The 25329-nt window shown below is 45.9% G+C and overlaps 1 protein-coding gene across 1 annotated transcript in view; it reads left to right on the top strand.

The window, feature by feature from the left end:
- Window positions 1-25329, top strand: part of Mark1 (MAP/microtubule affinity-regulating kinase 1) — a gene marked incomplete at its 5' end in the record, with an annotated part of 117945 nt that continues 92616 nt past the window's right edge. The window contains 1 exon segment of the mRNA XM_005409266.2: window positions 1-76. Within this exon segment, the coding sequence (XP_005409323.1) occupies window positions 26-76 (51 nt within the window).

Raw genomic sequence — 25329 nt, 5'->3', positions numbered from 1 at the left:
GACCCCGGCCCGGCCCCGCCGCAAGATGTCGGCGCGGACGCCATTGCCCACGGTGAACGAGCGCGACGCCGAGAACGTGAGTGCGCGGCCCGGCCTGTCCCCGTCCGCGTCCGCGACCTCTGTCCCCGGCCCTCTGCCCGAGCCTGTCCCCACCCCGCCCCCGACCCCTGGCCCCGACTCCTGTTCCCGGCCCCTTCCCCGGTCTGCGGTCCCTTGTCGCCCGCCCTTGTTCCCGGTCCTGCGCCCCGTCCCCACCCGGCTCCCCGGCCCCTGTCCCCGGTGCCCAGAGCTTGCGCGACCTCCCAGGGGGCTCTGCTCTGTCCGTCCTGACCCCCCGCTGGGCTGTGTCCCCCCAGCTCCGCGGCTCGGTCCCGGCCCTGTGATTCTGTGCCCTGGCCGGCGGGAGGTAGAGTGGGCATCGCGTCCCCACCTCGGTGATGAGCGCCGCAGCCACCTCCACACCCTGCCCCTCCGGTCCTTCAGTCCGCGCACCCCCACTGCCCATGACTTTGCTTTTTGCAACCCGGTGCCCACACTGTGGGTCGCGGGCACCAGCGGCGGCGGGAGGGGATGGAGGTGGAGATGTGCTAGGTCCGTGTGAGTGACACGCTGTGACACTGGTCCTGTCCAGAGGGCTCCTGTGGCCTGGGTCACAGCAGACTGTTCAGAAGCCCGTGGAGCCGGACTTTATCCTCCTGGCGGAGTCAGCGTGGTGATTCAGGGCACATCCCCGTGCTCCTTGGGAGTGTCACGAGTGCACTGCTTTGAAGGAAGGGTTCTGTGAGTCTGATCAAATTGCCCTCCGGAGTTTTTATCAAGATGCAGATGTCCTGGCTGTCGAAACTCTTGCAAACTGAAAGAACAAGACCAGTCGTATTTCCACCTCTGAAAAGTACAATTGTGTGTGCCCGAGTTCCTTTGTGAGGAAGGGTTTCCATTTGTGCGTGTTTTTGTTTGGTTTCGATAAAATCCGCATGACCTGTAAACAGAGCCCTGCCTGATTTTCGGAGGAGGTTGGGGAGCCGGGCGGGGGGTGGGGGTCACTGAGCTTCGCTCGGCTGTCCGGGCCTCTCTGGTTGTTCAGTTAACTCCTCAGCCTTCAGCGCCCCGTGTACCAGTGACTTCATAGGCTGGAAGACAGAATAATGAAGTGCTCTGGCGTTCTTAGACAAAAGGTAGGGCAGAGAAGGGATGCAGGCGCACTCCCGGAGTCTCGGGGGGCACACACGGATTGCCTAGCGCAGAGAGTAAGGGGCCCTGAAAGTTCGCGCGATGGGGTGGAGGGAGGAGGAATCTGGCACACGACCATTGTTAGAGGATTTTGAGAGTATGCTTTTGTCTCTCCAGTGACATGCATTTAAAATGGTGAAAATAATACAGAACCACTGTGTTCACACACTGAGACTTAATTTGCATCATAGCTGTTGTTTAAAAAAAAAATCTGTCCCCTGGCCCTGTCCCCTGTTCCTGGTCCCTGGTTGGTGGATAATTTTGATTAAGAATTGAAAAAGGTCTGAGAGGAAGATGAAGAATTGGGTTAAAGCTGATTTTAAAGCCAAGTTACTACAGGATTTTTCTAGGCGGAATTCTAAAAAGAATTCCCATCATAGTGGAGTGTGAGTGTAAAACAGCCGATGACCTTTGTTTTTATTTGCGAGATACTGTGTGGTGAAGGGAGGAGTGGAAAAATACGCGGTTTTTATTTGCCCTGGATTTGGAATACCAGAGCCTGTATGAATATGGCACTTTACAGATAGGAGATAGCAGGAATTACAGGAATAGCCATCAGGGGTGGGCACAAAACGCAGCATCACACGTATCAGCAACAGCAAAAAAAGATTGTAAAGCTAAGCAGTCAGGGTGCGATAAAGGTTGTTGTGGATACCTCCGCAAATGGGCTGTGGGTGCTCATGTGCTGTCTCTGCGCGTTATTTCAAAGTCACTTTTATGTCCTTGCTCCTTCGTTGTGCTGAGCGATATCTCCACTTAGTTTGCTTGCCTACACCCTAATGATCTCCTGATTGCCTTGGAAAATATCTGTTATGCCTTCGTGGTTAGTAAGCATGCGCTCGAGTCTGTTTCTGAGCTGGAAGGGGTGCAGAACTATCTCAGATGCGACCTCTCCCCTCAAACAGCTTACAGAAGATGTGAGGTAATCCAAGGCAGTAGTACGCCAGTACGCCCAAGACAGTGTCAGTGGGACTAAGTTGGTTTCTGAGTGTTCTAGGTGTGTATAAAAGGGGTACCACTGGTGGATATTTAAATCACCATGGGCTCTCTCTTCAGTCTCCGGTTAGTAGTAAGTGGCTTTATCCATTCTCACTTACCTGTCATCAGTGAAACAAACTGACAGACCTGCTTGTTAGCTAATGTGCTAAAGCCAGCCTGGTGGTCAAAATGTACATTTGTTTGCAGTCCTTTTCAACCAAGTGACATATTTTTAGGATGCTTCTGAAAATTTTGTTTGTGTGACTGTTAAAGGCTTTGAAGTCTTTTGTTATATCAAGATGGTAACTGAAACATTTTATTACCCTTAGAAATCAAAATTAATATAATAATTTATCATTTGTAGTTAACATGAATATTTCTTCATATGTATAACATATTTAGATTTCATGTCCTTGGGAATATATAATATGTACCCTGCCCAAGGTCACTAATATATATTCAGGAAAATTAAAAAAACCCAAAGGGGAACATGATAGTAGGATCTCTTATATACTACGGTAGAATTGAGTGGGCTTTCCTTTGAGAGCATTCTGTGTGTGCTTTTAGAGAGTATTTTCTTTGATGAAGAATTTGTGTGTGCCTTGTTGATAGACCTCAACTGGCTAAATGCTACTGAACAACCAATAATTAACTTTAAGGAAATAAATACTTCATAGTGAAATAGAAAACACATGTTGCAGGTTATAGTATTCATGCAAAATGTGTTTGCTTTTAGGTTGTGAAGAGCAAATCTAGAAAAAATAATGCCTGAAAGATTTTTCTGGTGGATAATTCTTGGATTATTTCAGCATGGATGTAGATAATATGTTACTATTATGCTAATGTATTGCTATTTCTCTATGTACTTTTCAATGAACCAAAAACAGTATTTTAGTGTTTTGGAAAAACTCTGATTATGCTAATTTTTATGGGTCAAAATAGCCCTCCTAGCTTCTTTTTTTTTTTTTTTCTTTTTTTGGTTTTTCTCCGGTACCAGGAACTGAACTCACGACCTTGCGCTTGCCAGGCAGGCGCTTTTGCTGCTGAGCTAAATCCCCAGCCCTGCTTCTTTTTTTTTGAGATAAGTTCTTGCTATATAGCCCAGGCTGCCCTCAAACTCACAGTGATCCTTCTGCCTCAGCCTCCCAAGTGCAGAGGTTACAGGTGTGCTACCATGCCTGGCAGTCCTCCTAACTTCCTAAGAGGAAACTTTGATCAGTAGGAAGAAAATGGATTTGACAACTTCTTGGGATGTTTTAAAATTGAATTTGATTAATTCCAAATCTCTAATTGAGAAAAATGTTTTGGTGAGTTTCTGATGGATCAGAAATCTCAGTGCTGGCTGTCACAGGTAGGTGACGTGCGGCGGCTGTCAGTAGCCTGTCCAGTGGGAGTCGCTGTTACAGTGTGAAGGGCGAGAGCACAGCCTCTGTTCCGCACTGCCCTCGGCTCTGCTCAGCACCTGTCCCTCCCTCCCCAGTCATCTGTTCCGGCTCCGTGAGGAGTGGTGGTGTGCAAAGGACCAGGGCCGTAATCTTCCCTTGGCATCCACTCATTGTCACCGTTGGCGATGTGCGTCAGGGTGGACGTTACCTGTTACAGGCTCTGAGGCTGTAGCTCCAGGAAGTTGAGTGACCTGTGCGCGGCTGTGGAGGATCCCTGACATCTTCCACTGCTGCTGTGCTGTTGCTTCAAGGAATGCTTTGTTTGTCTTTGGCTTAGACATTTCAAAAGTGCATACATGATATAATGTGCTTTTCAGAGGAAGGAAAGAGTGTGCTTTCCTGCCCCGTATTTCTGAACCTCTGCTCTTTCCTGTGCCTGCAGTGTCCTGTCCTTTCCCCTTTAACCCCAAGTGACAAGTCCTTTGTGATGTGGCTCGTGGTTTGAACAGATGCCTGAGGTGACCACAGCCAGGGTCTTCCCCTTGTGGCTGAGCGCTGTGTGCGCATGGTGGGCTCCAGAGTCTCAGGTGGGGCGTTCAGTCCCGCTCACTGGAGAAGAAACGACTTTAATGTCTGTCACTTGGCTCCAACCTACATACTGTTGTTAACTCTTCTTTTTTAAAAGCCTAAGTAAGTACTGTTGTTGTTATTTCTTTTTCCATCTCGGGTTTCCTTTGAGGTCATTTTCTTTTTCTGGCGAATATCTTTAGAAGTTCATTTGGAGAAGGATCGTTAGTCATAAACTTGCTTTTTAGAATCTCAAAACACATTTGCTTTTACTTTTGAAAGACAGCTTTGCTCACTGTGTGCCTGTAGGTTGAGAGTTGAATTTCCTTCACTGCTCAGCAAATAGTATTCCATTGTCTGTGGACTCCATTGTAGCTGTTTAGATGTCATCTCCTAACTGGCAGGTCACCTTTTGTGTCTGTCTCTCTGAGGCTCTTTTGGTTTTTATTGTAGTTTCATTGTTACTGCACTTAGATGTGTGCTTCTTTTCATCTTGCCTTTTTTTTCCTTCCTTTTTTTTTTTTTTTTTTTTTTGAGACAGGTCTTGCTGTGAGGTTCCGGCTAGCCTTGAACTTGTGGCAATCTCCTTATCTCATCCTCCTAAGTGCTGAGATTACAGGGCTGGACCACCACGCCTGGCCTTGCTTGTTTTCTGTATTCATGTTTTTCATAACTGCCACATACTCATCAGCTATTATCTTTTTGATTATTACCTTACTTCTGGTCTTTTCCTTTTTTATACTCCAATTAGGTTCCATTACACTTACCTCCTCCATATGCCTCAGCGTCTCTTGCCTTTTCCCACCAGTTCATTTTCCTGATAATGACATGCTATCCACTTTGTTTAGTTCTGCTGTCTGTGGATACATATCTTTCATCAATCCTGGAAACGTGTCAACCAGCATTTTCTTTAAATAGTCTCAACCTGTGTTCTCTCACTGCTTCTGGTACTGTGATGACACATGCTAAAATTTCTCATTCTATCCTCCATATGTCTTAACTTCTCATGCTTGTTTTTCTCCTGTTTTATTGTCTTTATGTATTACAATCTGTAATACAATCTGCACTGCAGTTACTCTATGTAATATGTTTAGCTCTGTCTTTCTGTAGTTGTATTTAAATTTCTCTTAACCCATCTGTTGAATTTTTAAAATTCTGATAAAAAATATAACGATGAGCCCTCCGCAGATCTTTAGGTATACAGTGCAGTGTTGTGTTGTTATCTGAAGGTATCGACAGCTAGAATTGGGGTCGTGTTGCATGACCTCATGCCTGTTAATGGTGACTCTCTGCTTCCCTTCCCCTTTAGCCCCAGAAGGCAGTATCCTTACTTTCTGCTTTGCTGAGTTTGACTACATTAGATATCACATGTAAGTGGAATCATGTGGTATCCATCCTCCTGTGACTGGCCTGTTTCACACAGTACAGTGTACTCAGGTCTATCCATGTTTCAACATGTGACAGGGTTTCCTTTTTATCACTCATATCTCATTGTATGTATGTATCATCTGTTTATCCAGTTGTCTCTTGATGGACTGTTGGGTTGTTTCTACTTCTTGACAATTGTGCAAGGGGTGATGAAAACGTGGTGAGTGTTTACATTTTAAAAACTTATTATAGAATAAGACCCCTTGCTGATAACACCTCTCAGAATATTCCTTCTTGCTTCAGATGCACTCATCCCATCCTTCTTCCCACTCTGAAGCAGTTCTGTAAGTCCTCTTGCATAGGGTGTGATAAAAATATAGTGAATGCTGCTGCCAAGAGCCATCCAATAGACAGGATCGTAAAACACTACAATGTATCTTCACCAGATCTGGCGGCCTGTGACTTCTGGCTCTTCCCTAAAGTCTAAATGACTATGGGAGGTAAATGTTTTGAATTGGTTCAGGATACTGAGGCAACTATGACAGTGCAGTTAATGATACACAGGAAAGAGGACTTTCAGAACTGCTTACTTCCAGAACTGCTGCAGGAGGGAAGGGAGGGGATCGGGAAAAGAGAGAATTAAGATATCATGCACAGGTACAAATTCCCTGTGATGAATGTGATCATTATGTATGTCAAAAGTGTACCAATAAAGTTAATTGAAAAAACAGGGAAGTGCCAAGAACGGTGGGATCAAAAAAGTGGGAGCATCTTGAGGGTGATTGATGGCAGCATGTCTTTTATTGTAATAACTTGTTTTAAACACACTGTATTTTTATTATATTATCATAATAAAATGTGATTATATTATGAGTTAATGATAGCTTGTAGGTCAGACTTCATCCTGCTCATTTTCTTCTTTTTAAATTTTTTTTTATTTTTTGAGACAGGGCTTCATTATGAGGCTCAGCCTGCCTTGAACTTGTGGCAATCCACCTATCTCAAACTTGAGGTACATTAGTTATATTATATTATACCTTTTTGTTTGTAAATAACACTGCAGTGAACATGGGAGTGTAAATACGTCTTTAAGATTCTGATTTTAATTCTTTTGGGTAAGTGCCTGGAAGTGGAATTGCTGGGTCCCGTGTCGGCTCTGCTTTTAATTTTTTGAGGACCCTCCGTATTGTTTTTTGGTAGTGGGTGCCAATCTTCAGTGCAGTATTCTTGTCACCTCATGTTTCTTTGTTTTTACCTTTTGATAATAGCCATCCTGACAGATGTGAAGTGATGTCTCATTGTAGCTTTGCATTTCCAAGGGATGTTGACCATCTTTTCATGTATCTGTGGGCTACCTGTGTGTCTTCTTTGGGGAAATATCTATTCAAGTCATTTGCACACTTTAAGTCAGGCTATGTATTCATTTGCTGTTGAAATCTAGGAGTCCCTTATGTGCTTTGGATATTGATTCATCGTATATGTGGGTTGTAGATATTTTCTCCCATTCTGTAGGCTATCTTTCCACCCTATTGCTTTCTTTGCTGTACAGAAGCCTTTTGGTTTCATGTAGTCACCTATTTTCACTTTTGCTGCCTGAGCTTTTGGTCCCATGTCCAAGAAAGAATCACCAAGGACAATGTCATGAAGCTTTATCCATGTGTTTTCTTCTAGTTCTGTAGTTCAGGTCTTACTTTTAAACCTTTAATCCAGTTTGCTTTGATTTTTGTATATAAGATGAGGGTCAAATATAATTCTTTTTTATGCATATGTTCAGTTTTCTCAGCACTGTTTGTTGAGAAGTGACCCTTCGCCTTTGTGTTTTCTTGATGCCCTTGATGAATTTTGACTGCGTTCAGATGGTCTTATTTCTGAGCTCTCTACTCTGCTCCTTGGTCTGTATGTCTGTCTTTTTGTCAGTACTATACTATTTTGATTACCATAGATTTGAAATATGTTTGGAAATATGTATGAGGCCTCTAGCTTTTTCTTTCTCAGGATTGTTTAGGCTATTCAGGATCCATTGTGGTTATGTATGAATTTTGAATTTTTTCTACTTCTATAAAAAAAATACCATTGGATTGTGATAGGAATTGCACTGAACCTATAGATGACTTTGAGTAGTATGGACACATTATTAATTCCTCCAGCATATGAACCTGGGTTGTCTTTCCATTTATTTGTTTTATCTTTAATTTCTGTCAACAGTGCTTTATAAGTTTTCCACATGCAAGTCTTTCCCTGGCTTGGTTAAGTTTATTCCTAAGTATTTATTCTGTTTGATGTTTCTGTAAGTAGGATTCTTTTCTTAGTCTCCTTTTAAAGTAGTTCTTTGTCAGTATGTGGACATGTACCAGATTTTTTCTATGTAGATTTTCTTGTACTCTGAAACTGTCCTGAATTTATTAATTCTAATTATGTGTGTGTGTGGAATTTTTAGGGTTTTGATGTAAACCATCATTGAATCTATAAACAGATAATTTTATTTGTTACTTCCTGATTTGCATACTGCTTATTTTGACTTCTCATTTATTGCTATAGCTAGGACTCCCGGTACTATGTGGAATAGAAGAGGTAAGAATGACCACTGGCCATTGTTCCTGATGGTAGAGGAAAGCATTCTTCCCCACCATCAAATACGTTGTTTGCTTTAGACTTTTCATGTGGTCTTTATTATGCTGAGCTAATTTATGTTCATTCTTATTTGTTGAGTGTGATCATGAAGGGGTGTTAGGTGCTGTCAACTGCTTTTGCTGTATCCATTGGAATTATCACTGGATTTTGGTCTTCTGTCAGTGTGGTGTATCATACTGATTTTTTTTTTTTTTTTGCAGATTGGGCCATCCTTGTATCCACAGCATAAATCCCAATTAGTCATGGTGTGTGATCTTTTCAATATACTATTGATTTTGGTTTGCTAGATTATTGTTTGTTTCTTTTGAGGACTTTTGCATCTAAATTCATTAAGAATATTGGCGTGTAGTTTTCTTTCTTTGTAATATCTTTTTTAGGCTTTTGTGTCAGAGTAATACCAGCCTTATCAAATGAGTTAGGAAATGTTCTCTTGAATTTTTGTAAGAGTTTGAAGAAGATTGATGTTAATTCTTCCTTAAATGTTTGACAGAATTCATTGGGGAAGACATCTGATCTTAGGTTTTCCTTTGTTAGTTCTCTGAATACTGCTTCAATCTCCTTACTGTTGTAGGTTGGCTTAGATTTTCTGTTTCTTTGTAATTCAGTCTTGGTAGATTTGTTAGAGTTCTCCAGGAAAACTCTAACAACAACAGGTGAATGTATAAAGATATACAAGAGGGGATTTTATTATATGGATCAGCTGATGCTATTTTGGAGGCTGAGAAGTTTGACTATATGATTAAAAGGGAATACCGTGTAGGCTGGAGAGTCAGGAAGACCAATGACATAGTTCAGTCCAAGTCCAAAGTCCAGAGAAATAGGAGCTGCCATGCCCAACTGCCAAGGGTGGATGTCCCAGCTAAAGTAGCAGGAGCCCTCCCTTCCTGTGCCTCCTGGTTCTGTCTGGGCACTCAGCGGGTTGAATGATGCCCACTTGTATTCACGAGGCATTTTCTTTGCTCAGTCTGATGTTGAAATACTTTTCTGTTCCAGAAATACCATCTCAGACACACCCAGAAGTTAGGTCTTGACCTCTGTCTGAACTGTCACTGTAGATTATATATTTCTCTATATTTATCCTTTTTCCTCTATTTTAACCCAATTTGTTGGCATACAATTATCATGGTAGTGTTTCCTAATCCCTTTTATTTCTGTGTAATCAGTTGTACTATCCCTTCCTTTTTTCTGATTTTATTTATTTGAACCTTCTTCTTAGTTTATCTAGGTAAAGGTTTAGAAATTTTGTTGATCTTTAAAGAAAACTCTTAAAAGTTTTGCTTATTTTCTATTTTCTGTTTCATTTATTTCTGCTGTAATATTTTGTTATTTTTTTCTTTTACTTTGGGCTTAATCTTTTTCTAATTACTGAAGTGTAGTTAGGTTATTTTAGTGCATTCTTCCTCTTTAATGTAGGTTTTTAAATGACACCATTGTAAGTTTTCCCTTTAGAATTATATTTGTTGTTGTCCACACACATTGGTGTGTTTTCTTTCTTTTTTTTATTTGTCTTAAGATATTTTCTAATCTCGCTTTTGATTTCTTTGACCCATTGGTTGTTCAGGAGTGTGTTGTTTAGTTTCAACATATTTGTAGATTTTTCATTTTCATTCTGTCATTTATTTCTGGTTTCATTCCATTGTAGTCAGAAAAGATACTTGGAATGCTTTCAATGCTAAATTTTTTAAGATTTTTGTGTGTGACGGGACTTTGTTATCCACCCTAAGGATGTGTATGAGTGCCTGAGAAGACAGTACTGTGCCGCTGTTGGGTGGAATGTTGTGTTGTCTTTAGGGTCTGTTCAGTCCGTAATGCTGCTCAAGTCCTCTTGTTTCCTTATTGATCATCTCCTGGATGTCCTGCCCACTGTAGGAATCTGTTATTGTGTTCCATCAGTGCCTGCCTTGGTCCCGTCGGTGTGTGGCTTGTTTATTTAGCTCCTCTGCTCTTGGGTGAAATATATTCACAATTGTACCTTTCATGTGAATTGACCCCCTGTCAATATGTGACATCCGTCCTTCTTTGTCTCTGTGACAGTTTCTGAATTAATGTCTACTTTATCTAATTAATTGTGGCCACCACAGCTATCTTTTGGTTACGGCTTGCGTGCACAGCTTTTTCTATCCTTTTACTGCCAGCGTGCATGTGTCCTGAAATCTGAATTCCTATAGAGAGAGCTTGGAGTTGGATCCTAAGGCCACTTATCCACTTTATGACTTTCGATCGTGGTCTTCAATCTTGTGCATTTGGTGTAACTAACGACAGAGGAGGACATACATTGCTGTTTTCTCATTGTCCGTCTTGTAGATTTTTGTCTGTCCTGTCCAGTCTCGCACTCTTCCTGGGAGTTTCCTTGGTTTTCAGTGAGGTCTAGAGTGTGCTGGGGTCTGTCTGCACCAAAAAACAAGTCTTTCTGGCAGTGCCCCCAAAGCCAGAGCATTGGACACACCTCACCTTTCTCTTCCCTCACGTGTTGAATTTTTTATTTCATCAATTCTTCTTTTAAATCTTAAGAGTTTCAAGGTTTTCCTCAAACCAGTCTGGCCTTTGGAAATAGTCTCTTGGTACTGGCTTATTTTTTATGATTTTGTCTTTATACCTTAAACGTTTACTACAGCTGTTTACATTTTGTTGGTCAGATTGTCTCAAGACCCTGGAGATACGTACTGTTGGTGTATGCTGGGTCTCTTTCATCTGGGTGGTCTCCTCGCGTGCTGGTCTTTGATGCTGAACTCCCCTTGGCCTGATCTTGTCTGTCTGCAACCTGAGGGTCCAGTAATTAAGGCTGTGTCCTGGGGAGAGGGTTCGTGTTTGTTCTTGCTGGGAACTTGCTGCTCTAGGGCCCCGTGGTACCCTCCAGCCCTCTTACCCAGTGATGGACTTTGGGGTCAGCTTTTGTACTTTGGTGTGGGTTCCGGGCTTAGAATTTGACCCCAGGGTAAATTGGTTTTCGTGGTCTCTCTCAGCTGGCATTTGGTTTTTTGCTTTTTATGTTCGTTTTGTCCTTGGATGCTTCTCTTACTTTCTTCCAGTTTCACAATACATTTAAAAATGTGTTTTTCCCCCTAGAAAACTCCTCACGAGATCGTATCTACTCTACTGAAGGAACACTATACCGTATATACTATAATATGCTTTTTTGAGAGTATGTTCAGGAATTTCCACACTTAATGTGATCTTATTACTCTCAACTGTGTCATTGCTGAACCTCTTACGTCTGACACTTAAAAATGTGCATGAATTTCAGTTTGTAAGTTTTCCATTTCAAAAACAGTAGATTTTGGAAACCATTTTTTACAATTATTAAAACAATTAGTTTTTGAGAACTGCTAGTTATCAGAGGGGATAAAAATTTACTAACAACTTGTATGGAAATGTTCATATAATTGGTAGGTGGATTAAAATGTGAGGATTATAATTAAATAAGGGCATAATTATATAAGATGACCCACTACTGCACTTGTATGAGGTAATTCAGTCATGGCAGTTGTGGAAATCAAGTATCAACATAAACTGAATTTATAATCATTCAGTTCACAGTATCACAATTTTTTGGTACTGTGTAATATTAAAAGTGTTTTATTAATCACTGAAAATTTTGCTGTTATGATTTAATGTATTTTCAAAATTTTTAATCTTTTTATTTGATTTTTACCGAGTATGCACAATCTGTTCATAAAGTAATCCCTTATAATTTAAGCTGGTATTTCTGTGGGCTTCATCTGCAGAGGTGCTTGGGTTGAGCTCCGAGACTGTTCTGCCCACAGAGTTACCCTTGTTCTCTGGCTGTTTAAGGTCACCCTTCTTCCTAACCAAACTGAAAATACTTGGAGGACACAGACTACTTCCGCCATGTGTATCACCTACCATGGCATTGGCCATGCCTTTAGTTTTAATGATTTAGTAAATCAAGGTCTATTTTATTCATTTATCCTGATCAGAGCAAGTCTATACGGGAAGATTGTTTCAAATTCCCCTTCCCTGGCCCCTCTCCTGGCTGTCACAAGTGCTCCAGAGTCAGGTCCAGGAATCTCTCCTTTCCCAAACCTCCGGATGTGGGACCCCTAACTAGGCTTTGAAAACCCGATTTATGTGATGATGGTGACAGTGTTTTACTAAGTCCTGTCAAAGAAAAGGAAATGGAGATCACAGTTGATGGTTACCAAAAGTGGGGGAAACGATGAGCTGGTCCTTCAGGAGGTGCTGCCAGCAGTGGAAAGTGCTGGGGCTTGCCTGGAGGTGGCGGGGCACTCGTGTGAGGAGCGGGTGGCAGGGAGCCCCGCGCGCCCCTCCTCCTCCCACCTCTGCAGGGAGGGCATGGCAGTGAAAGAGGGGTTCAGCCCTCCCGCCCTTCCTTCGGGCTGAATCTTCTACCTGGGACGGCTTCCTTGGTACTGTTTTGGCCACCTTGCCGGCTTGGTCAGAGGGGAAACAGAAGCTACCAGCGAGCGGGACGCAATGCTAGTGAGCGCCGTGCGGGCTCCGGTAGCAGGTTCGGCGCGGCCGCCTTTCCTTCTGGGCTGGAGCGCAGCTTGCACAGCTCAGGACGAGGGTGTACTTCTCTTTCCTGCTCACTCACCCGGTCACAGTTGAAGAGGACCGCGGGGATAGGGATGCTCTGCATAGGCTGTGTGGGTGTGGAGAGGAGGCTGTGGGGCCGGGGCTGGCAGAGGGGCGCAGGCCTGGAAGAGCCGGCTCCATGAGCTCGGTGAGCCTCCTGCTGAGTTCGGCCCAGTCTGCCGAGCCTCGCCCAGCGGGCTGGGGAAGGGCGTGGGGGGAGCTGCGGTGGTGGAGACAAGGACCCTGGTCCGGGTCTCACTTAGCCCCTCGGAGCCTTCTGCCCCTGGGGCCTTGTGTCCCTGCTGGTAGCCGAGTCATTGCCGAGGTGCCACTCCTGGAATTGGAGCACTCTGGGCGTCCCACTGAATTCTTGTTTTGCACTTCCGATGCATCCCTTTAGTAATTTCCCGTGGCCTCAGCCCCTCACCCTGCCCACTGCTGGGAGTTCCCCGCTGTCCGGGTACGCGGCGTTGAGCCTGGCCTTCTTCCTGTGGTCCTCCTCCGACAGCGGTAGCGAATACAGCCTTCTTTCTTACTTTGCCAAGCCTCACGACAGAATCCGTCTTCTTTGACAGCAGTTAAGATGGACGTGTCACAGTGCAATCGCTTACACATGTTACTTGGGTCCTGTGTGCTAAGCGTAAGGTTAGAGAAGTCCACAGTAACCATAACCATAGACGGGGAAGCCGAGGTTCTCTGGACCTACGAAGGGGCTGGGACAAGGTTCAGCAAATGCTAGAACTGAGGACTCATCTTCCTTGAAGGGCTTTCTGTCTTTGTGATTTTAGTTAGCAGTGAGTACAGTTGACCCAGGGGACAAGATTATTTAGCAGCTGCTTTATTCCTGGTTTAGACTAATCTATTATTTCAACTTCAGTGGCTTTAAGCCAGAAATTACTGCTTTTTGAAGATAGTCTCTAACCTGTCTGTAATGAAAAGAGCAGGGGCCTGGGACAGAAGTCAGAAAATGATGGTGCTGATGAGTTCCTGGCTGTCTTGGGTAAGTCACTGAACTTTGCCTCTTTGTGGCTCTTCAGAGTCTGCCTCAATCTGATACTTAGGAACTGTCTTGCATACTTTTCTAGACAAAAATAATTAAACTGAGCAGCACTGTTAAATCGTGGTGTTGATCCTTCTGCTAAGTTATTTCCGTTTACTGATTACATGCTATAAATGAGAAGGAAATAAAATGTGTACCAGTGGCCTTTATTTACACCCAGGAAAGTGGCTTCGTGTATGTGTGTGTGGGTCTGGGAACTGAACCCAGGGCCCTGAGCATGTGAGGCCAGTGCTCTAGCGTGGACCTGTGTCCCCCACCCCAGGCCTCTAGGGAATTCTTAGCGGTCAGTGTGCAGTGTTGAGCAGAGGAGGTTGGTGTCATCCCCCCCACATACTTGGTCACTCACACCTTTTGCTTCTGCCTTCCTCTCCAGAATGGCAGAAAAGCCAAGGCGAGGAACGAGTGATGTCGAGGAGGAGATGCTGCTCTCCCTGCAGAACCCAGTGTTTACCCGTAGCTAATTCTGTTTTGTGTGCGCTTGGTGACAATGCTTTCTAACTGCACTGTAATTTTCTTAAACCTGTTGTAATGCTACAGTCTCCTCCAGACCAAGAACTCTCACCGATTGCCCTATCAAGCAAGCATTAGGTGAGCATTTGTGGCTGGAGTTTGCAGAATTGCCTGCTCAGCAAGGTTGTAAGCAGCAGGAAAGTGCAGTCCCATCCATGGCACTTCAGCACAGTGCTAGGCACACAGTACACCCCAGGGTGTTTGGGAAATATATACAGGGTAAATTCATTCATTCTCTGGAGTGAATGAAGTACATTAAAAATCTGAGGTAGTGGTAAGTAGACACCACATCTGCCTTTTAAATTCTGGTCACTGTTAATGAACTTCTGAGGTGTCCTGTAAAAGATTCCTCTCCCCATGTTCATGTCCACAGATTAAACCGTCAGAAGTGTATCTAGAAAGTGCACTGACATCTACACTGATACACTTCTTGGCTTATTTCAGGAGAGGATGACTGGGTCTGGTTAGATTTACCTACTATAGCTGAACTGAAGAGCTTAGAGTAAGGCTCTGATTAGTCGAGTGTTAAACCAAACATAATGATTTAAAGAACAAACACTTCTTGTGATCTCCAGTGTGACTTTGCTATAGTGCTTTTGTGCTTGTGGGAGTGAAAGAACTGGGAAGTTTCAAAAAGAATTTAACGCTGTATTTTTAGATATAATTCAGGCAGATGTTTTCTTTCATTCTCTGGGGACTCTGTTGCATTAGCTGTAATGTAGACTGGTGGGCCGGAGCGCGGGGCTCCCCAAGGGGCTCTTTGGAGTACAGGGGAGTATTTTAGGCAGGGTGCCTCTAAAATAAAAGCACAGGCTCAGCTACTCCCGGTCTCCCTCCGAGTCAGCCCTGGGGTGTTTGTGCAGGGAGAAGGAGTACACTAAATGCCTTTCCCACACCACAGCTCAGATGCAGGGCATGCAGCTTCCTGCTTAAGAGCACATGCTCAGAAGCGGGGCTCTGGGTTCAAATCCCAGCTCCGCTGTTTGTTAGTTGTGACCTTGGGAAGCCGCCCCCCTTCTTTAAGCCTCGGGTTCCTGTTTCTGCAGGGGAGCAGCAGCACCTCCCACGTGGGGTTGTGGTGAGGGTTATTACACTTACACAAGTGCTGAGAGATGTACGTGTGTCCGAGCTCTAAGTGCATTCAAGATTATACATGATTTCATTTATTAAAACTTTCTGTTTTCAGCCGTGGCTCAACTTTTTTTTTTTACCAAGCCAGAGTTTGAAATAGCTGACCGTCTGGCTTACTGAGATGCTTGCCAGGTTGGAGGCTGAGGTACCGGCAGCTGGCTTGGCGAACGGGGAGTTAGAGCAGGGCACAGGTGGGGGTGGTCGTCTGAGTGATGCGGATGTGCTCCTGGGGAGGGGCAGACCTGTGGGCTTGTGCAGTGGCTAAGAGCCCAGACTTGTAGAGGAGACATCCCTAGGGTTCGTTCCCAACTCCTCCCTATATAAGGCGCATGACTTCAGCCTGTTTCCTCCTCTGTAAAACGAGGATAGTCCAAATCTGGCTGGATGAGTGTCAAGTTGGACTTACTGCAGTTGTACTGGTGTCCCATCACTGTACCAAAGAAACAAGAAATCAAAAGCAAGGTGATGAGAAAATTCAGTTACTGATCAGAATATCTTCTCCCTGTCTCACAGTCATGAAAATGCACAGCTGAACTCATGAGCTTCCTGCTTCCTTTTCTCCTATGTTTTTGTTTTCTTCATGTCGATGCCTTCACTCTTAAGCCAGCACAAGTACACTTGGATCGGTGAGTGCTTCAAACATGGCCATCGACTCTCTTTGGTGACTGCACTGATTTCAGTAAATTTAGCTATAAAGACGGGTCTTAAATGAGGGACTTACAGATAGAAGATAAAACGATAACATTGTGTGTGTTGGAATCTAATGTTTCTCTACGGTTGTCTTTTCTGAATCATAGTGCTTGTATTTTTGCCCCTTAGAAATTATAGGTAATGGTTTCCTGAGCAAAGTTTTGGTGGAATTATGAAAAGTTCTTCTGGTTCTTTTTTTGTATTGCTTCTCTCTAAGGAAGTATATTTCTCTTTAAGTTTCTAAAAATAATGCCTGCTAGGCATGGGGCTTTTAACTCAGAGGAATTAATTTCACCTTTGTCAAGTTTACATAATAGTGTCTTAAATTAGAAATTCAGTTTCATGTTCAACTACCTTTCAAAAGTAAGAACATCGTACTTCAACTTACGGAACCAGAGCTCGTCAGGAGCAGGGCGCTGTGAGCCGCCCAGGACAGGACCGCACCGCAGTTGTGGGAACTGCCTATGGTTCTGGGGGCGGCTGCTTTTCCGAGCCTGGTACTCAGAGGCCGGGACGCACAGGGCCTGGGGTCAGGAAGAAAGGGAGATCAGCGAGGGATAGTAAATCCCAGTGAGACCTGTGAGAACAAATAGGAGTTCCTGTCTATCCTTCAGCTTTGCATTCTCAGATAGTGCCCTGTGGGCTAAATCGGTGCCCTTTATCAGAGAGCTGCCGTGCACCCGGACCAGGATGCCGAGCAGCTGTGGTAGGTGACAGCGGGAGCGCGCAGATGTGCAAGCACGTTGCTGTGTCAGCTGTGAGTGGCGGCTAGGTCTGGCCCTGTGCTCACCTCTGCGGCACTTGAACGGCTGCTGTTTTTGTTTCCACCATCCACATTTTGTGCCTGTTTCTCGGGTCTGGGCAGTTCTGACCGAGGACCACAGGGAGAAAAGAGCTCAATGCACTAGAAACATCATAGCCCATCTCCTACCACTTTGCTGCCCCCTTTAAGGATAGGACGTCGCCTTCTCTACCCACCTTTAATTTCCAGTTAAAGATAACGCAGAATCATTCTTTCGTCTGTTGTGTTGCAGCTATCCTAGATATATCGAAAACACCCTAATTCTCCTCAAAAGAAAATACAAAGTCCCTGTACCCATCTCTGGGTTCGCTTCTCAGCCATACTCTCTCTTATGCCCTACATCAGTGTCAGTGTTGACTTTAAAAAGTTCATGTCCACCCTTTCGTGGTGGACGAGGGAACAGGAAGGGGAATAGCAAGAGCGACAAGAGTTGGCTGGTATGTACCAGGAGCATTCATTCCAAAATGAGGAAGAAGTGCTCTGCAGTACTAAACTCCCGGTTTCTGCAGCTGGTCACGTGGTCATGGATGGTATTCACAGTCACCTTCTAATAGTAATTCCAAGCTCCCTTCGCCCTCAGCAAACATTTTATCTGATTAGGATTCCTTGCCTGGTGAGGTAACCCAGACCTCATTCCTGAAGAGTCTGGGCTAGCAGAAGACTTGTGTACACTGGGTCTGTCCGATTTTCCATTGAACTGTCTCGTGAGGCGAGCGCAGGGAGAGGTGCCCCAGAGGCTCCCGCAGTTTAGATGCGCTCCTCCCTGCAGGCGTTTTGCAACAACAGCCCACTTTCCCTGGGAGCCGGGGTCAGCCCCCCAGTCAGGAGGTAACCTCCTTCTTTGCCTGTTGATTCCCTGTCAGGAAGAAATCTCAGCTTGCCATCTGAGGGGCCATTACTGTGACACCTGGGAGAAGCACCCTCCTTCCTGAGGCACTAAAGGCTTCTAGAAGCAGCAAGGTCCAGGGTGGAGGGACTAGAAAAAACTCACCAACGAGCCCCTAAGGGCATTAGTGAAAGGAGTAGCTCCCTTTTCAGCTATGTCTCCATTCCCCGGCCTGCGGATCCTGGCTGTGGGAGAAGCAGCACCGATTTAGAGTACGTACTGCATCCTGTCAGAGGTGATCCCAGCTCTGCGAGGTGCTGGCTCCCAGGTGGCCTGGTGGTGAATCTTCAAAGGCCGTGTAGTGTCTCACTGCCACACAGCTGCTTCGGAGTATCGGAGACAGGTGCGTTTCCCAAGCGTGAGCCCACGTTCATGCTTCATTTGCTGTAAAATGAGTGCTTAGCCGGAAGCAATGCTGGGTGGAATGGCAGAAGTTTATTCTGTAAGTCAGCCCGTGCTGGACCTTTGCAATAGGCATTGTGGACAGAGAAGGCAAATCTGTAGCTACAGCAAGTGTCCATTCTAGTAAGGACAGAGCAGTGGAAGCGGTGAGTGTAGCCAGCCTGTCCTCAGGTCATGGGTCAGCACCCTCCCCTCGCCCTGGGGGAAGGTGCGATCGAGGGGCTCCGGTGTCCTGTGCATAGGTGACAGAAGAACCTGGGGCAATGCCAGCCCATGTCGCCAGGCCCGCATGTAGCTTTCTCCTTGCTAACGTGGTTACTTACTTCACGAGGCCGCCGTCCAGCATCCGTGGCTGGAGGAAGAGGCTGACTGATGTGCACTGCACGAGTTATCCTTTGTGAGCGCAAGTTCGGATGGGACACAATCATCTCCACACGCAGCGCTCATTCAGGGAGATGTATTCATGTACTTCTTCCTGCTGGTTAACTTTCAAGTCATTTTAACCTTCTAAGTCCTTGCCCAGGCAGCCAAGCCATCGGCGCCAGTCTGTGACTTTCGGGAGATCCCTGCTCCACATTCTGTCTGTTTCTAGCGCAGAGTTCTGCTCACTGGGAGAGGTCGTCGTTCTGCTCTCCCTCCAGCGCCACTCCTGTAGTAGCCAGCCGTCCACTTCTGGGTGGCCTCAGCCGACTGTGCAAGACCAACTGTAAGCAAGGCTTGACCTCTGTCTTCTTCATCAGCTGGTCACAGAGAAGCCCTGGAGACCATCTGTTTGCATCTTGACAGACTAGGGAGCGTAGAGGGAAGGAGGGGTGCGGTGAGGGCATCTCATGTGACATGTCATGCTCACACTTTACCTAACACACACACTTCCCCTTGGCAGCGGGATGGTGCTGTGTGTGCCCAGCTTTTTGGCTTGATTCAGACAACACCTGGGTCATCATGCGGAGCTTGTGTTGAGTCGTAACTTGGCGGCCAGTAGCAATGCCAGTCATAGTCCTGAAAGACACAATCCTGAATGCTATAATCTTGAATGTTGAAATCCTGAAAACTGGAATCTTGGAAGGCACAGTTTATGTTGAGGGGAAGAAAGGAAAGTGTGGAAAGACATTGTTGGGAAGAAACTTGCGTGTTTTTGACTATAGGGAAGGACCACGTTAAGTGGAACAAATCTTTGCAAAGCTGGTTGTTTAGAAATGTTGCGTCTGTCTGCGTTGGCTTCCAGGAGCTTTTCACAAATCCAAGCCAAGCAAGGCTTGAAAAGCTAGCATGCTGGTCGGAAAGAGATTGGGTGGAGGGTAGGATGGGAAGATGCAGTGTTGTTTCTATCGAGTTTGTCATCAGTGTGTGAGGGCATTGTGGGGGGGGTGGATTTCTCAGTTCCCAAAATGACCCAGAGCCCTGGCTCATTATGTGTTATGGGAACACATAATGGGGCTAAATTTTCTTTTTGTGGTTTTTCTCCCACTATTTAAAATTGTCAGCATTATTTTTTTACAACTCACTGTGCTAAATATTTTATCTCCGCATCATTTCCAGTATTAGAGGTGTACATTATACAAAGGCTTTCATAGAGTTCTGAGTTATTTTATATATTTTTTGCAAATTTGAGTCAATGAGAGTACCTTGTCACAATGTTGACTTTGCGTGTAAGCCAGGCATGTACATAAAAACATCCAATCTTCCTCAAGCCATGCAGCAATGACCCTTTTGTACATCTGTGTCTGTCAAGGATAAAATTGTTGAGCTCTCTGCCCAGTGGTGACCCTGGGTTGGTGAGGGTCGATCTCATCAGAAGACATAGTTGCCTATCACAGTATTCAAGTGATCATGGATATAAGGCCGGAGATGTGTAGTTATCAACCGTCATGCTAGGTGTTCATACACCTTGCTTTTTGAAGTATTTCTCAGTAAATATGGCTTATCTGCTCATAACTGTTAGATCTGTGCAGCTGTCATGGGTACTGTAGTATTTATGCTTGCAAAAATATGTACATTGCTATTGCCTGTTGTGTGATCTGTGAAGTATTGCCATTTTTTAAAAAAGTTTTCAAATAAATCCCTTTTACAACATGCAAATAAGAACTTTTAAAAATTACTTTTTTCAGAAGTAAATAGCAGGATTTTAATCATTCAGGAATTTAAAGTTGAGGGATTGTAATCATTTGGTATTTGAAATTTCTGGGTTGTATTTCACAGGACTGTGGCCCACACCCTAGTACCCATCTGGCCAAAGAGAACAAAGGGTGGGGGACCTTTGCTCTGACGTTCTGCAGTCTGTGTTGGGATTCGCTAGCAGGGCCTGCCGGGCTCTGATGCCTCTGCGACGGCGCTGAGGGCTCTGGGCTCCGGTGGCAGAGCTGCTTCTGTGACAGCCCAGGCCTGTGGCAGAGCCCTGCTGCGCAGTCCCTTTCACAGACGGCGGGCATGTGTGCTTCCCGCGAGAGCGTGGACTGTCTGTTACCTTCAAAGCCAGTGGTGCCTTTTTCTCCAGGGAGGGGCCCACAGGCCTCCTTGGAGGAGCTGTTTTGACATATTCCAGGCCACGAGGCCTGGGAACCTCACTGAGGAGACAGGCCCAAATTCCTGTAGGCTGTGCTTCCCCGGGCCAGCGTGCTGGGTCTTAGTAAGGTGTCCAGAGCAGTTGTCACTTCCTGCTCCCCAGGTCCCTCATGTCATCCTATGTGAGGACCAGCATGACACCCTGTGGAAGGATGAGTGATTAAATTCTACCCCCGGGACATTTGCCAGGGCTTGAATCTGCTTCTGTTATTACAGGAGGGGCTCGGGGAGCTCCTGGCATCTGGTGAGTGGACGCCAAAGGTGCTGTTTCACAGCCTCAAACGCTCTCACGGTCTCCTGTGAGCAGCCGTGTCTGGCTCTGACCCGGGCCTGTGACTAGCTGGACAGAGTCAGGATGGTGAAAGTAGCAGCACACTGCTTTAGAGAGTTTCACTCCCAAGTCAGGGACGAGACGCGTGCATCAGGCCGAGAGCGGTGCGCTGAGTGCTGGGAGGAGGAAGGTGTTGATTTGATCTAGCAAGAAGACACGCTCTAGACTAGCACTGTACTGGGATTTACCAGTGCATTAAGTTTTGAGGAATATTGTTGTCATCAAAGATTCATCTGTGTTCTGCACGGGCCAGATAGGGGAGTTGAATGGAGCACTGTGAGGAATTCATATCAGTGTGGCTTTTAAATTCTGTACGGAGGCGCTAATCTCTGCTATCTCCCCGGGAAGGAGGATTGCTCCTGGTCACTGTTTCACTAAGCCCAAGTCACTCTAATGGCTTCTGCCTGCGCTTTCCCACTACCTTAGCCCTAAGCCACTGGCAGGCACCGAGTGTTGTGTCCTGGCAGGGGATGTGGGCATTGCAGAACCGTGGGGGAAGCTACAGGGTGAGTTTGGGACCCACTGGTTCTGATGGCAATTAGACCTGGTCTGGAAGCTCATTGGTCATCTAACTTCCAGAAGCTCCTGCTCTGCCTGGTTGCACGTGGTGGTTTGGGGTCTCCAGGAATTAGTCAGTTTGGAGACAGCTTGGATGTTCCCCCACATCCCCCGCGCATAATCAGCCTAGCTAGCGAGTTGTTGCAGTTCCCTTTGGGGGAAGCGAGCAGGAAGAGTCTGTGTGCACTTCAGGATATGGAGCACTGTCTCTCTTCACGGATCCCAAGCCTTCCCTTCACGCAAAGGACTGTCTGTCTTTGAAGTAATTCAGTTCTGAGAACTGCATGGAGGCCTGCGGCGCTCTCTTTTATTTAAGTCGTAGCACGATCTGGCACCTGCCTTAGACCCAGAGCATTACACTGGTCTTCCAAGTCTTACACAGATTTCACTTGTGGCAAATGTTGCCCCAGAACCAGATAGGGAAGGGACCTTGGGGAGATATCGTTGCAGCTTAGCTCCCTTGACTGTGTGCAACCGGCACGGTTGTGCTACCACTTGTGTTGACTCTGGGTGATGTAAATTTTCAGGCTGATGTGTTGCTCAGAGTCATCTCAACTGTTGCCTCAGTTTACCCATGTGCAATAGTGGAGGCCAGAGCCGTTGAGTCCCTGCGTGGGCAGCACGAAAGCCCGGGGGACACCATCTACTAGGTCAGAACGGGACAGGTATGCCCTGAGGTCGTACAGTGCAGCAGCCCAAGCGCGTTAGCATGGAGCACCACGCGACCAGCACACGAGCAATCTTTCTCGTTGAAACATGAATAAACATGCGTTGAGAGGCAGCTTCTGATAACCACTCATACAAGTAGGTCATATTGTGTTATTTTTGTTTTTTAGAAAACACTCAGGATGTTTTTCTCTGTACATTTTGAACAGTGTTCAAAATAGCAAATGAAACGCATCCAAGTATGCTATACCCTTCATCCTAAAAAACAGCGCAAAGTCTGCAGAGATCACGCTCCTTACACACATTATCTACACATGGACTTGGGGCGGGTGCCCTGCTTCTCATACTCAGCCGCGTAACCACCTCGCTCGCGGGGCTGCGCCTTGGCCGTGCTCCTCTGCGTCGAGTGTCCCTCTTGGAGGGACTTCATCCTGTCGCACGTCAGTGTGGCCCTCTCTCCTGCTCAGACACAGTGCTCCCATAACTCCGTGTCCCTTTCCAGCTAGAACACCGCTGGATGTCTGCATAGTTGCCCGTAGCTTTGCAGTCTTTTCCTCAGCCCTCTCCAGCCGGATTTGTCCGCACCGTTGCAGTCTCCTCCTGGTCCCCAGTTCCTCTCCTTCAGCAAACGCAGCGATTCTGCAGGACACAGACGGCCTCTCTGCTTGCTGTCTGGCTGTCTGTACCGTGCACTCCCCAGACTGTGGGGGCGGCAGGGACACCGCGCCGCGGCAGGGAACACGGGCTGTGGGCAGCGCTGGTGCAGTGTGCGCTGCTGATGGTTTCTGTGTAATGAATGAGCCATAAAGCAGAGGCACGAGTGGGCAAGTGGAAGGTCCAGAAAGGGCAGTGTACCTCAGGTGCATAGCCCCGGAAGGTGGTACGGCGCCTCACTGGGAATGTGCGGCCGAAACTTTGAAGAGCAGCCAGGTAGTCTGTATCTGATGGGGCTGAGCTTTCAGGGCAGATGTTCAGTTCAGGGATGGTTAAGTTTCAGTATGGTGGGAATTTGCCTGCAATCCCAGCTACTTGAGAGGCTGAGGCAGGAAGATTGCAAGTTTGAACCAGCCTGGACAATTTAGAGAGACTCTGTCTCAAAAGGGTGGGTACATGGGGACTGGGAGATAGCTCAGTGTTAGAGCCCTCTGGGTTTGAAGTCCAGTATGCAAGGAAGGAGGGAAAGGAGGGAGGGAGGAAAGGAGGGAGAGGAGGGGTGATTTGCCAAGCAAATACAGGGGAGAGTGGGAATAGGAGAGCAGGGTGTTTATGAGGAGGTGATGGGCCCTGGCTCGTGGATAACCCTGGTAAGGAGGTAGGTGAGGGCCCGGTAGGGATGGGCGCGGGGAGAACGGAAGGGCCTGTGGGCCGAGCTCCGGGGTTGAAGAAGACTTTGGGTCTCCCAGAGGGAGTGTGGCAGGCAGAAGGTGAACACATCCTGCAGCGCCGTGCACGCTTGGCTTCCTGGTGGTGAGTGGGAGGGGCACGAGCCAAGGAAGGAGCAGCGAGAGCAGAGCCGACCAGAGTTTGGGGATCGTGTTTCCGGCTGTCGTGACAAGGTCAACTTCCTGGGAAGGCCCAGGCCGTTTCAAACACGTGGTCAGAGAAGCTCTGTCCCTGTGGCCCAAGTTATAATGACAATCTGCAGGCCAGGAGGTTACTGAACGCGGGGCTCGGGTGGATGAGGAGTCAGTGTGTAACGACTAGAGGATCAGCTATTCTGTGCTTGGGGTCCGGCCAGGGGGCTGTTCACATCCTTCTACTTCTGGATATTCTAGATTCCAGTTTTCTGGACTGGTAAGATTTGTAAAAATAGTAAATAAGTAGGGAAGAACTCACCATGAACTATCAGAATAATTACAAGAAAAGACAGCTTACTCTCAAACTGAGGACACGGCTTCAAAGTAAAGAACAGTGCTTTGACGGGAGAACATCTGGCCGTCTTACGCTAACGTCTGTGCACACATTTACATGGACGCAGATGCACCTCCCTTACGTCGCAGAGGACTTGCGTGAACTTGCATCTGTCTGGGGCTGGTGTGGAAACACCGAGCTCTACTTACACAAGAGCCTAGGTAGTGGTTGAGGGGATCATAGTTGATAGGAGTTGATTTGGCCCTGGGGGATTCTGTTATTAGCAACAAAAACAGCAGCTGGGGAGAACTTCAGCCATAAGCAGTGAAGGAATTTAAAGGTCCCCAAAGAACCATGGAATTGATGAGGATTTCTGGTAAATGTTCCAGACCCTGAAGGAACTCGTACCTCCCTCAGCTCCTAAGTCTGTGCGTCTTCATGTCCCTCCTCGTGTGCCACTGGTGCGGTCTCTGGGCGCGGCCTTCTCTTAGCCAGCTGGGACAGGCCCTGCAGAGTGCGCGGCATCCTGAAAATGTCTGACATGAGCTTCAAGAATCCATCCCAGTGGCAGCTCCTCACCCTGGAAAGAGAAGTTCTTTCAACCAGTCAGTTAATATCTCTTGATGTGGGTGAGTAATAAATGAAACCTGTAAAGACAGTGAAGGAAATTACTTAGAGATAAAAGAAAATGCAAAGATGCTCATTACCTGAATGATAATGGCCAACGTATTGAATGGTGACAAAGTACTTCTCCTCTGTTACAAATCGTCTCCGTCCCTGCGTGGTGTGTCGAGCTCTGTTCCTATGCATCAGGGATATAAAGTAATACCACAGTGCTTTATTACAGAGGAAGGCAGATGAGAACAGTGTATATATTTTCATGAAACATTATATGTATGAAACGCTACACAACATATATGATGCAACATTATATATGATATGTTGTATATAATATGGAAAACTACATGCATATGAAATATATTTGATATGAAATATCCTATATGAGATATTATATGTAATGTGAAAAATTGTATATAATTGTTCACATATATAACAATTATATAGCATGAAATATATATAATGTGAAATATATGTAATGTGAACAGTTATATGTAATTTTCCACATTATATATATGAAATATACATAATATGGAAGATCATATA

The sequence above is a fragment of the Chinchilla lanigera genome, unplaced genomic scaffold (genome assembly GCF_000276665.1).
Source record: "Chinchilla lanigera isolate Chin_1 unplaced genomic scaffold, ChiLan1.0 scaffold00119, whole genome shotgun sequence".
Classification (NCBI taxonomy): domain Eukaryota; kingdom Metazoa; phylum Chordata; class Mammalia; order Rodentia; family Chinchillidae; genus Chinchilla; species Chinchilla lanigera.
This window is presented reverse-complemented; position numbering and strand designations above follow the sequence as displayed.